Source organism: Phaethon aethereus (genome assembly GCF_964289735.1).
Source record: "Phaethon aethereus genome assembly, chromosome: 2".
NCBI classification, from domain to species: Eukaryota; Metazoa; Chordata; class Aves; order Phaethontiformes; family Phaethontidae; genus Phaethon; species Phaethon aethereus.
The window spans coordinates 135,906,123-135,920,212 of NC_138582.1; the positions used below are offsets into that span (position 1 = coordinate 135,906,123).

At 39.5% G+C, this 14,090-nt stretch overlaps 1 protein-coding gene across 1 annotated transcript; it reads right to left on the reverse strand.

The window, feature by feature from the left end:
- Window positions 1-3,995: 3,995 nt before the first annotated feature.
- Window positions 3,996-11,691, reverse strand: NUP42 (nucleoporin 42; the record flags this gene model as incomplete). The annotated part of the gene is made up of 7 exons (XM_081996985.1): window positions 3,996-4,564; window positions 4,700-4,784; window positions 6,498-6,584; window positions 8,710-8,786; window positions 9,105-9,199; window positions 10,398-10,650; window positions 11,580-11,691. The coding sequence occupies 7 exons, from the start codon at window positions 11,689-11,691 to the stop codon at window positions 3,996-3,998; spliced, it is 1,278 nt and encodes a 425-aa protein (XP_081853111.1).
- Between the last annotated feature and the right edge of the window lie 2,399 nt (window positions 11,692-14,090).

The following is a 14,090-nucleotide window of genomic DNA, read 5'->3' on the forward strand; positions in this document are numbered from 1 at the left end:
GTATCAAATGCCTCACTAAAAGCCAGATGATCTGTCTTCAGAATCTCCTCAAATTATTTGAAACCATCAACAAAATAAGTACCTTTGCTTGCTAAGATATATTCTTTCCCCAGTCTGCTAGCACATCGCTGCTGCTCTATCACTTATCTAAATAATTATTGCAACTATAGCAAGTCCATTAGCTGATTCCCTTAGTGACCAGTATGGCAAATTATCTGGACTCCCACTGTGCTGTAGTAAGCTCACATTTCACAAATATTTTTTTACTTGCCTTTTATCAGTAACTGCATTACATCCTCATTGATTTTTTTCAACTGTCCCTCATTTCAAGTATTTTTAAATAGATTTCTGCCATTTCAGAGTTATCAGTCTCACTTCAGTGCTCCTGTATTAATTGGCCTTTTTGTATTCCTTTCCCCCCAGACATGTTTGTGAAAGCTCTTCTGTCCTTATCCTTCTGGCTGTATGTTAATTTATTGTTGTTGATGCCCTTAGCTTTATTCTCTGAGGCTTAAATCTAGTCAGTTGATTATCTGCAGTCCATCTTCCCTCACTCAGTGTTAAGGCTACTCTGCCGCTTTCCGCTGCACATAGTGAAACCACAGAGCACACAGCTACTATGATGCTCCACTTTTAAGACAAAATTGTAACGCTTTCTGAGGCTTGCCTCTTTTTTTCTTTTTTTTTTTTTTCTCTTCTCTGCTAGTAGCTCATGTTTTGCCATCTCCCAGTGCTGGTAGTATAACCTGGAGGAAAAACGGCCGAGAAAATTCCTTTTGCTAGATGCTGGGTTGCTTCCTCTCCGGGGGCAGCGGAGGGCTTCTCTCCTGTATGCAGGGCAGTCTCGAGTGCAGCTGTCCGAGGATTAATCCACGATCTCTTGGAAACCAAAACTTCAAATCATTCTTCAAATTAGTTGTTTGTACCACACCACAGGAATTTCAGTGACTCATAAATCCTGTTATTTCAAAGTAAGGGAAGTACTTGAAAATATCACGTGGAGCTTGAATGTTCCAGCCTATTTCACAGACCAACTTCTTTTACTAATCAGGACATGTTACAGTTCTTTGCTTGGATGTTCACCGCGTGATTCCTGTTCTAAAATGAGGTGCAGTGAGTTTGTGGCCACCCTGTATGTGTTTTTATGTGCCAGGCCACAATATTATGAATTTTTGGAAAGCAGCCATATACCAAACAAAAAAGCAGTTGCGAAAAGGAAAAGTTAAGACAATGAAAGGGTTGTAGCTAAAAAGAAGATATTATTTAGCCACCTTTGTACTTCCAACCAACTTTGATATCAAGTATGCCAAAAGCAGAACAGGAAAAAGAAAAATTCAGTGCAAATGTTGGGAAAGATTGATCTACTGACAAATTGTTGCTTATTTTCTGCAGTTTAGTGAGCCCACAGAGCAATGCTATTTCCTTCTATCCTAGCCTGTCCTTCTCTCTCCTTCTGCAGCCAAGTACCTAGCTTGCCTTTTGCTAGCTAAGTCATATCACACTGCTCTCCGCTATCTTTTTAGATGCTCAGAAGCCCATTTGGGATAAAACTTCAAGTCATAGTACCTGTAATAGTGTTTTTTTTAATTTTTCTTTGAGGGTGAGGAGATGATCTGGAAGAAATGCATTTGGTCAAAAAAAATTGATCAAACAAATTTTTATTTATTGTCATTTAAATTAGGAATACCTCCCTTAACCAAGGTGACCTAAAGATTTAAATTCCCTTCTGCCCTTAGATTGCTCTAGTCTAGAATGGCACTTGATAACACCTAGCCAATGTTCTTTTGGGTATAGATATAGATAGTATAGATTATATACATATAATAATGTTAGATTATTCAGATTTTTCATGGCTTCACAATTTCTTTTTAAAGCAAAAGCATTTCCGCTTAAAGCACTTATGTACTTCAGAGCCTTGAAAGCTCTTAGTGCAGCTTAGCGGCAGCAGCCTGCTGAGATACTCTAAGAAAGACTAAAGGTTTTAGCCCATCACTTAAGCTCAAAAGCAAGCTGCTTTAAGCTCTGCTGTAGTGCAGCAGCACTGAGGTACAGAAGCTCAAAAATCCTGGACTAGCCTTGTGTATAAAGAGACTTCAAGTTAGTTAAGAGAGCTTTGGCATTCATCAGAGGTAGCCTATCCTTAACTGGGACTTCGAATGGTCCTCTCATTTTTTTGTTAGTCATTTAAGAGGATGAGCATTAGGAAAAAATTACTGTTACTAATTTAAGTGTAAGACAGAACCATCCACAGTCCTCTAAAACATGCCATGGGGTCCTTAAGGTTATCAGCAAGACTTAATTCTGTACCTTTACCCCAAAATATACTCTTGTTACGCTAGAATGCTGCTTTAATACAAATAATAAAGATAGGAACATCAAAAAAACCCTTGTAGCTTTCTGATGCAACTGCGTTTGAGAACCTCTAAGGCTTCACAAATGAAATATAGGAAAGGGTATAGCATGTAACAGAATGAGGTCAGGCAGTTATTGCATTCATTTGACAAGCCCCAAAACGCTTGTTTGCTTGTTACTACATTTTTACAAAAGTGAATTTAACAACTTTTGTAAAAATGGAAGTTTTTTGCAGCTACAGCAGCATAACAGGTTTTGGTATGTTCCTCAGTTCCTGTATCAAAATCTGAGTGACTGGCATAAACTGAGTGTGCCCCAATGTGTCTTAATTTGTACTTAATTACTACTACTCTGGAGACCCCACTTGGAAAAACACATTTCATAAGAATTACATGGAACTCTGGGTCAATGTATCAGTATTTTGTTTGTGAGTTGCAGGAAGCTTGCACTGGGGGTCATTAACAGCAATAACAAAAAGCAGATGCCCTATTTGATCTACGAAACAATCACCAGAAAAATCCATATAAGCAACCCAGTACTTGGGAACTTAAAATTTATACCCTTATTCCATGTGTGAAACGTTAAATTCATTCACGCTGTTTTAGCAAGCCATCTTCCAGTATGCTACGGACCTTTGGTAGGAAACACAGCTTTTGTGACATGTTAAGTAGGACCCTGGGTCCATAGCAGGAACTGAAATGTAATCTTCAAGTGTTAAAGAAACAATCAATTTATTTATGTATATCATGGACTAAACTTTTGCTTTCCATTTAAATAGGAGGTTTGTTTTTTAATTTTAAACCATTAATGGGAGGGCCTGGTCAAGAACAAACGCTCTCTTCACCTGAAGATTTCTGACCCCTGCATTATAGCATCTTGGCAACATATATAATATCATCAATTCAGAAAAGGTATTGCTAATATATGCACCCATCCAAGTTTTGAAAACCAGACAACAAAATTCCATCAATTCACAAAAATGTAGTAAGCAGTTTTGCAATTGCTTGCAAAGTTTTATCTAAGAGGTGTCAAAATAGCAAACCACAAGCTCCTTATTCATGATGAATGCTTTCAAGGCTGTCCTCCCCCAACCGTATTACATTAACGCACACAATATAACCTCAAGCAGAACAACTAACAAAAGCTGAATTGCATCAACTGGGAGAGGTAACCGACTCCCAGGTGACAGAAGCTAGGCACAGACCACACTGGAGCCCTCCATCTCCAAACACAATCGTCAAAGGCTGCACGAGCCCTTTAAGTAAGGGGCAAAAGACAAGGTGGTCCAACAACACGCAGTCTTGTACTGCAACCGTTTCTTTCTAGCATTCTGTCCACAAAGCCTTTTTAATATAGTTTTTTGCCCAGATTTTCACAGTACAGAATATAAAAGGGAACTTTAAAATTTATTTTCATTAGTTCATTTCTTGGATTAAAAGGTCTGTTCCAAAATAACCAAGAAATGATAAAATACAATGTTCAAATGTTTAGACCTGCAAGTTTACTACTGCAGAAAACTTGGAGATTAAAGGAAAATTAACTCATATGGAAGCATTTTATTTCATTACTCAACCTCAAAATTGTGTAGTGGAGGTATCAGAGAAGTTACAAAAACATGTTATTCCAGAATAAACTTAAAAGTCCTAGACATTTAAAAGCTCTAATGGTGGTGGCTTAAGAGGAATCTTTCCCATCGTAAACTTTTTTGCTTCGAATTGTTTCAACTCTTCAGCTGATAATTCGCTCTTTGGAGTAAATAACTTTTCTGATGTAGTATTGTTTGTGACTGCAGAAGACACTGATGTTATGTTATGTCCAGAAGCACCAGCAGTCTGTCCAAATAAAGTACTGCCTGAATGTGAGGGAGAAGCTGCTACTGCTGCATTAAAAGCTCCAAAGGCTGTAAGCGGAGTGGTGCTTGAAGAGTTCACAGCAGAGGAATTGCCAAACCCTGAAAACGCAGAAGCTCCAAACCCACTAGTTGTTTCAGAAGTTTTAAACGAGAAGGAGGCTGCAGATGGAGCCGCTAGGCTGCCAAAACCAACAGGATGGGATATGCTAGCAGGGGTCGTCACACCAAATACAGGAGGATTACAACCAGCAGAAGAGCTCCCAAAAGCAGAGGTGTTTCCAGATGATGCACTGATAAGACTGGAACTTGTTTTAAAAGAAAAACTGCTAGCACTGTTACTGCTGCTGCTCACAGGAAAGCCTGCAATTATAAAGTTTACAAAAATTGTTAGAATGTGCACATCTGTGATACTAAACTACTGCTGTACTTCAATAATGCAAAAGAAGAAAAACTCAAGAAAATGTTTAACTGTTGGTTCTTAATACAGGAACTTACTTGACAACCCAAAGCTTGATGGTTGCTGTCCTCCAAACCCAAAGGCAGGCAATGGTTGAGTGACCATGTTCTTTAGTTCAGACAGCTTAAAAAATTCCAAATAACATAAATGAAAACTAGATTCCAAAACAGAGAAATGTCTTTCAATAAATACTTGAAGCAAAAATATAGCTTCCCAGTCCAATTTAATACAACCTAGACTATGGTAGACACTAATCACTCTCATCACAATTGCACGCTCTTGCAGCTATGAACCAAATGCTTTAAGGCTATACACTGTTCTCTGTAAAACACAGCAGAAACACAAATCTATTACAACTTACAGATTTTTACCTGTCAGTCAAAGACCTGAACACCTATTCCAGCCCTCGTTCTCATCTCTTACCTATTTCAATTAGTGCTTTATGCCCCCATCTATGTCATTGCTTTGATTTAGTCTGTTCTCTCACCTTGGCACATCTAGTCTTCTGTGCTAAAGCCCAAATCCCCCTTCCTCACCCTCAGCATTGAACATACCAAGGAGTATGATCGTATTACTAAACCTTTAATGCAGTTCATGCAGACTCTACTTCAACAAATTGTCTCTCTGATTATTTAATATTGTCCTTAACTCAAGCATTCTTTTCTGACACATCTAGATTCACAAGTGTTTGTCAGCTTCCCAGGAACAACTACTCTTTGTATCTTCAAATTTTATCCAAAGACTTCCACTTATCTATCAATTTCTCATTCTGGCATTACCAAAATGCTCTATTTATCCTAAGATGGCCTAGAGGACAACTCTGGTCTCATTTGCTGATTGTACCTTGGAAGAGTTAACATCAGCACATGGTGAAAAGGTGAGGTGGATATTTGGCTCTTACTATACATGTACTTGACCAGATCTTAACCTTAAGCTATGGTTACTTTCATGCAGTTTGCAATGATAGTATTCCAAAACTGTGATCCAGCTGCTACCTTGCTAACATGGAACCATCCTGATTCACTACTGTCCTTAGTTAACTAAAGGGTTTTTAAGTACCTGCCTGCAGTTCACTGATTTCATGATTCCAGAGAAAACTGGATCTAAGACCCAAAACTGCGTTCAGAGACTTTCACGTTCACTTGACTCAGGCAGTGCTAGAATATTCAGTCACATTTCTATTGCCTATAAAAAGCACACAAACAGAGAGGTGGAGCAGTTTTCAAACTGCAATTGTTATTCTCTTGCATAATTCCCTCTTACACCCTTTCCACCTTCTCTAATGTTCCCAGGAGTGTTCTAAGATTACTGTCAAGGTCATCATGCCACCAGTCAGCCAAACACTTTCATGACAGATGTTTTTCAAGGCTGCAGTGCCAGAATATAACACATCATAGTTGAGATTTTCAGAACAGTTTGTAGATCTACCGTAAAATTTTCAATGAACCTAGGAACCAAACATTTTCATGTCTTAACTATTTAGGTGCAAACAAGGATGCCCTAAAAGAATCATGTGTATTTGTCTGTAAAGTACACTGTCCTGCGATCTTCAAAGCAATGCCTATCACCTATTTATATAAAGTTAGTAGGACTGCAGCTAAATACTTTGATAAGAGCTGAAGTTTCTACAGAACATTTGCAAGATCTCTTCATTATAAACAAGGTGGCATATTACAACTACCACGTCTTAGAAATCTGTGAGCAGAAATTAACGTTTTCAGGACAGTTTGGTGGGATGTGTCTTAAAAACCATGAATCTAAGAAAAACATTTGCCCAAGATTAATAAAAAAAATTACATGAGTAACACAAACATTTTACCTTTCATTAGCACTTACCAAAGCTGCTTTTGTCGATGCATTTAAAGCTTTCAACTGAAGCAGCCGATTTTTCCACTGTTTTGCTAACTGTTGGACAGAATTTATCTAAAAAGGAGGAAAAGAAAAGCATGTTTTTATTATTGGTGAAGACTTTAAAAAAAAAGAAAATAGAGTGATCTGACAGCTAAATTGAAAGAAGAATTCTAAAATTAGAAAAGAAACCTCATTAAGCCAAGTAGACAAAATTTTTGCTTTCCAGAAACTTCAAAGTGAGAAGCTGAAATTTTTGTTATTAACACAGAATTCCTTTCAATACTCTTACTACTGCCCTTAAATAAATAAATAAAAAAAATATTTCCTGTAACAACAAGATTAAAAAAACCCAACTCCTGGGGCTTTCTAAATCTAAGTTCTATCACCATCTGAACTGGGTACTTGGGTAAAAAAGCCTTCAAACCAACCAAAACGAAACCCCACAAAAAATATGCAAGTTTTTGGTACAAGAGAACAAACTCTTATTTTAAAAAATCCTTGGTTTATTTCTGGTTTGTCCACTTATGTGCTCTTACTAAGCTGAGTCCTAAGATTTGCCTTAGCCCCTCCCACATTTTTTCTGAAAAAAATGCCCACTTTCAACACATTATAATTCAGAACATTTTAATAGTACCATCCTAAAATATTTAGCTTTGCAGAAATTAACTTCCTTAATTTAAATCAGTCCCTTTAATATGATCCACAGATTACTGGACAGAACATACACAGAAATAAACAGTACCTGAGTCTTATCTGACAACTGTGATTAAACAAAGAACTGGAAAGTCATTAAAGAACTTTTCAGGAATTTCAAGCCTGAATTTCCTATAATAAAGTTTATCAATACACCTTATTCGAAGCCTGGACTAATTGCATTTTCCTTAAAAACTGACCAAGTAAAATCTACAATGTCCCAACTGCCTTCAAGAGTGAAATAAGTAATCTTTTTGTAAATAAATTCCTTAATTTTTCAAAAGGGTCTTACATCACAAACATCAATAATTCTTTTGTGTCTAGTCACATGCTGGAAGATCATGTTGCTTAGTATCAGCTCTTATACAACAGACTGGAAAATTCAGATTTTGACCCAGTTTAAGAATAGAAACACATGCTTTGGAAAAGACACATTGTACTTAAGCATTTTGTGAGAGAACTGTATCATACAGCTATCACCTATACACTGAGGCTTTCATGAACTTGTATTCAGTGCTTCAGTGATGCCACAAATGTTTTTAATTTTAATAGCCAGGCATAGTGATTGTTTAATCATTTCAGTTTATTTTTTAATTGATTTTTTTAAAACAAACCAAAACAGAATCCCTCTCCTGTCTCTGAAAAGGCAATTCTGTTAATTCTAAACATGTGAAGCAAGAGTGGTGACAACAGCAATTCCTTCTGTAATAAAGAATCAAGGGGAAGAGGAAAGAGCGCAAAGTACCTTGATTTAGTTCGTACTTGTGTCTATCCAATAGCCTAATTCCTTTCCTGGCACAACATTGCACAACTGTGCTAGCTTACTTGATACTTGATATTGAAAGGACTATAAGTGAGGAACCATACATATAAATGTAGCGATATATATAAAAAACCATATATACAACTTCTTTTCTAGAAATGTATATGCTTCTTTAGAAGTATCTGCTATTTTCAGCATTAATCCCCTGCAATAAAGGTATGTAAAAGAACGAAGTCAAATAAACTTCCCCAGTATTCTACCTAAAGCGCTAAATATCCAGATATAACAATCCAACTGACTAATAGCATACAAAGTTTTAAACTTTTGAGACAAGATTCAAATAACTTCTACAAACAACACACAAGAACAGGGATGAAACTAAGAGGAGTGTCTAGGTTTAGGAAGACCAGACATTTAACTGAGTCTAGCTAAAAGTCTATTGACACTGCTTTTTGTAGGAGCTGATGTGTCTAGACATTTAGGCCACCAGTCTTAGAAGCCCAGATCCAACAGTTTTAGCCTGTGATCTCAGACAGAAATAGGAAGTTACGGTAGAGCATACAGACTAGCAGTTATTTTTGCATTCTATTTGGTGCACAGTAATTTAAAAATATTGTGGCATTCTGATAACCTCCTACAGTTTGGTAATTAAATGAGTCAATACTTGCCACCTAAAGAATAGTAACCAGTCCTATCTCAAAATGTGTTCACATGAAGAGTCAGCATTTTTTAAATACTTACATAGTTCTGAATGTCATTGTTTGCTCTGCAGTTATAATACTCCAGATGCATCTCTTCTGGTGAGAAATCTGGAAAGCCTGTAGGGAGAGGAATAATCAAAAACCGCCAAGAAAACATATTAATATTTCCAATTTCCCTCTACAGTTACAAAGAAATGGGCCACGGTACATTATCTGTAAGTCAGTTACAGCTGGAGATACTAAACCAATTCATTACAGAACTTCAAAGATGTGAATGTCCAAAACGAATTTGCCATAATCCAACATTCCTTCCTGTTGCATCACAAAGCAAATCATCACCTTGCAAATGGTTCCCCAGAGGTACAACAGTGTGGACAAGTGTAAGAAACATCCTAAATAGCAGCAATACGCAGGAACACTAAAAACATTACGTACCCGAGACATTTGGCTTTTCTTTCATTGGTGAATAAGATGAAAATATCCATTGTCCTGAAGATTCCCAGATCTCCATGTCTTTCACTACACATTCGCTAGAAAACAAAACAAAATTAAAACCACAGATGAAGGTGAAATTATATGGTCAAAACAAAACCACCAGAAGCAATTGCACAGTTCAAACCCCAAGTAAGATTCAAATACCTGCTACCATGAAAATTAATGAAGTGTGACACTAGTCAGAATGAACAAGAGAAGTACTCGGTTCTCTGGAAAAAATGCATTTATTCAGCAAGATACATAAATGTCCATTCAAACTGTTTTACTTTATCCACTGCAAGTAAATCAAACCAGATCTTAAAAAAAAAAAAAAAAAATCCCAAAACACACAAAGTATTTTTTAATCCTTGTATGGCATATGCTGCCACAGGATTTTCCCTGAAACTGTAGATTGCAATACAATTTAAAACTTTCTCAATACTAGATGATTTTACAACATAAATGAACATCAAAAACATAAAAATCCAGACATCGTAAAAGCAGAGAAACAGAAACTACATCAACGAAAGTAAATACAAATGTAAACAAACAGTGAAAGGGTAAAAACTAACCTGGACAAGCAGATCACTACAGAGTAACAAACAAACAAAAATTCTAAGTATTTCAGAGGTTTGTAACACAATGTACATTCATGTTTGAGAAGCTTAATAAATAATCTGTTATTAATGTAATCTTAAGAAAAGTAAGGGAAAATGGTTCCAAAACCCTTGCTGCTTCAGGAAATCACACTGCCTGTTGCTCCTCATCACCAGCCCTGCAATCACCTTGAACCTGCTGGTCACTCTCAACTGACTCTAACATAAAGACATGTGAATTCAGGTTTCAATAACAATTTGTTATCTTAGTGAAAACTACATCAAATACTTAATTTTCTCAAAGAGTTGGTTTTTTTTTTTTAATGGTTGAAATGCTGTTCAAGGGGCTCTGACCCCTTATTTTCAAGCACTGAAATCTTTGTTTCCTTCCTCATCCTTCTGCCCACATCTTAAATATTGTACCATCTTACCAATATCACAGATGTCTAGCTGCCCAACCCAAATTCAAAACAAGCATCACTTTCTTTCCCTGCCAGCACAACTCAAAAGAACTCAATGAAGTAGTGTTTTCTATGGTTCTTACTACATGTCCCAGCTTCCTCCTAATGATCACATCCTCTGCATTATCTCTACTAAGTCAGTAAGCTTTTAAACTGCTCCTTCTAAATGCTTTCAGTAAGACAGGAATATAACTTACAGAAGTCTCTCCTCTTCATCTTTATAGCCATCAGCAATATTTTGATTGTTCGTTAATGCAGAGAATCTGTTCTGCGAAAAGTCTGCATTTCTGCTGCTGCTGCTGCCTGATGATCCAAAATCAGAAGAGCCAAAAAATCCTCTTCCATGATCTCTGCTGCCACCCCATGTATTAGACTTAAAAGTAGATGGCTGGATTACATTAGTGTATCTCTGGTTTGTGGTACCCCATCCTCCTCCTCCTCTGTTAGTACCTTCCAATGGAAAAAAAAAAAACCACAACCAAACAACAAAAGTCTTAAATCATTAAGATATTAAACTATACAACATCAACAAAACCCCTAAGTATAACTCTTCTTATGGTGGCCATAAGAAATTTGAAAAGAAAAAATGTAGTTTTTTCCTAATGAGTTAATCTGATTATTTAGTGACCTTAATTAGCCTAGCGAGTTACCCAGGGCAGTTCCGGAACAACTCATTGGCACTGCAGAGAACAGACTGTTTCAGTTTTACTTACGTTGTTTCATAAAGTAACTACCCCAGCAGAAAAAAATAATCATAATAATGAAAAAATTAACTCATTTACATTAGGGGCTCCTGCCTACATCGCTGTAGCAGCGGCTCTGTTCTGCAGAAAAGACCTCCTAAGGTAAGTTTTAAGGCCTAGGATGCATTTGCGTGTGCTACCAGCAAGCCCTGACCCTCCGCCGGCAGGTGCAGAGCAACGGCCGCCCCGCCGCTGCCGTGCCATAGCCCTCTGCACCCGCTCCCCGCCATGCCTCCTGCGTACCGAAAGCTTCCGAGGCCCCGCGCCCCATTACAGTCACAACCACCTTAAAAAGGTACAACGCGCAGGCGCTCGAAACTTGCTCACTTGTCTTACAAGCAAAGTTTCCGGAGTTCGCGTCATACTTTCTCTGTCCTGAGGGCCAATTTTGCAGTGCTTTCGCCGGAGCCCGAGTCCACAAGTGCCCAAACAGACGCTATCGCCGACAGCCCAAGGCAAGAGACACAAGCGCAGGGCCGCTCTCCTCCGAAGCGCCTGTCAGCAGCGGCCCCCCGCGGGCAGGGCCCGGCGCCAAGCGCTCCCCGCTGCGCCTTCAAGCCCCGCGCCCGCCGGGCGAAAGGCTGCGCAGGCGGCCGCTCGGCCCTGCGCCTCCACTCCCGCCGCGCTCGGTGGTACCTTGGTGGTGGGCAGCGGAGGGCCCGCAGCGCCCGCCGCCGCGGGGATGCTCGTTCCAGCACCTCTCGCCGAAGCGGCAGCGGCCCTGGAGGAAGAACTGACAGATGGCCATGGCGGCCCCGCGCCCCGCCAAGCGCCGCCGCCCTGACGTCAGAGGCGGGCGCCGGGCAGCGGCGGGAGGAGGCGGAGCCCCGGCGGGACCTCACCGCCGCCAGCCTCCGCCCCGCCTCGGCAGCCCCGCCGCCCCCCCACCCCGGGCAACCGGCGTCACAGCGAGCCCGACGGGCGACGCGTCACGAGCGGCGGCGCCGGGACGAGCGTCTTGAGCGCGGGCCCGGCTCCCTCGCGCCGCAGGCGTGAGATAGAGCGTGTGTGACGGCAGGCTGGCGCCCGGTCAGCTTTGTCAGTACGCATCGCGATAGACGGCGGGGCCTAGGGAAGAGGAGGATCGCCTTGCGCACCATTTTCAATCCAGATCTTGAACCGGATCTAAACAAGATGTCCGAGCCCAGGCGCCGGGCCGCAGGGCAAGGTGTAAGTCGGAGGGAAAAACCCAACAACCAACTACAGAAACATGAGCATCGTCACATTGCACAAGGGTTGAGGCATCAAGGGGTTTGAGGAGTAGCGTACAGCTCCCCCACCAGGATAGGCGCTCGGAGAAGATGGCCCGTGTACGTGTCCTCTGTGACAAGCTACATCTCACACGTCCTTTCCTTCTTCATACTTGTAAGTTTTTCAGTAGCTTAAAAAGAATTATTAACCTCCTGAAAATAAAGTTCGAAAAAGGTGCTTCACCATTTTAAAAGCAGATACAAAAAAACAAAATAGCCTGTACAACCTAAAAACTGCAGTGAACTGTACCCTTTTTACAATGTTTTAGAATTAAGGATTGGAGACACCAATGACACATTTGTTTCATGGCTCAGAAAAAGGGAAAGGCAAAGGGTAACAAGAACAACAAGTGTTTTATAGCATTCACTTACTACTGCATAACGAACCAAGTTGTAGGAAGCACTATTAAGCCCATGAGTGCATCTACTACTTCCCATACATGCAGCATTGTTAGGATGAGGAAGAAAACCAGGAGGAAGCCTACAAAGCACTATTGACTTTGAACACTGGAATTTATACTACTTAGCAGAACTTGGAGGATCTTCAGAAATAAAATAGACTAAAAATCCACACCACCAGTGATGCACAAGGTACAGGTAGGCAAGCACCAACTTTAAGTCAACTCGATAGTCTCATAGAAACAGATCTGAAAAAATTAGCAAGTTAGAGAGAGGTGACAAAATCAGGATGAAGATTATTAATAAGCTAGCATGGAGAGCAGGACAGATGTACATACATCGTTTGTATAGTTTTCCAGAAGTTGGAAGATGTACACAGTATTGACACCAATAGGTTGACAAGCTGAACTTCTATGCTGGAAGAAATTTACTATCACATTGGCTGGAAACATTTACAGAACTACATGCTTATAAACCAGTGATTAATAACCATGTGCAACTTTAGAAGACTTCTATAAAGTATCTTTAATGACTTGGTTCATGCCATTTTTAAAACAGTCATTTTCAAGAAGAAAATCAATACATTTGTTGTATTGATTTTGTTTTCCCATTGCTATTCCCATCTTTGCTAACGGTTTGGCATCCACAGTATGTATAGTCTGATGCCTGGGAAGATATATTGAAAATTAATCCCAAGTTTCCAACTTGCTAATTGTAGTGCACAATTATTGTGGACCTCCCTCACCATCCCCCTACCTCAGTGTAATAAAAAAGTCTTTCTGCAAGAGCTCCCCAAAATGCCAAAGATTTCATTAGCCAAGTGTTTCTCTAATCTATATATATGGCCCGTCTAGCTTTAAAAATTGATATGCAGTCATGCAAATGATGGAAGAAAGTCACGGGAAGAGGGCAGCTTCCATAATCTAGGGAGCTGTATAACCTATGCCCATTCACCATGGGAATCTTTATTATACTGCTGCCCTTGGTCTTTCCTGAGGAAAATCTTCATTGCATCCTAGTAAGATTTCTGCAGGTAGGTATGAAAAAAATTTTTACTCATATTTCTCATGACCCAAGCTGCATTTACTCACCTTTATTAAATGAAGAATATCTGCAACTGAGCTCAGTAAAGGGCCAATTTACTGAGTAAAATCTTATCTGAGTGAAATCATCAGAAATCTTATCTTCATCAAATGCTTTGAATTCTTCTAAATAGTTGTATTGAGTCTATTTTTGACAAGGCCACACACAGAATCCTTTTAAAGGAAGATGGCATGTGATCTCAGCTAGGTCAGTGGATTCTCAAAATACATTCCCATCTCTTAAAACAGACAAGAAAATGGGCATGACAAAATCCATGTTATACAATATGCTGTATATACAAATTGAAAGACTGCATCTCAGTTTTTCCTATTACTCAGTTTAACAAGATTCAGTAAAACATGGAAGCAAAGCACCAATAGCCGTATTTCCCCAAGTCCTTGAAGAATGTCTCAGC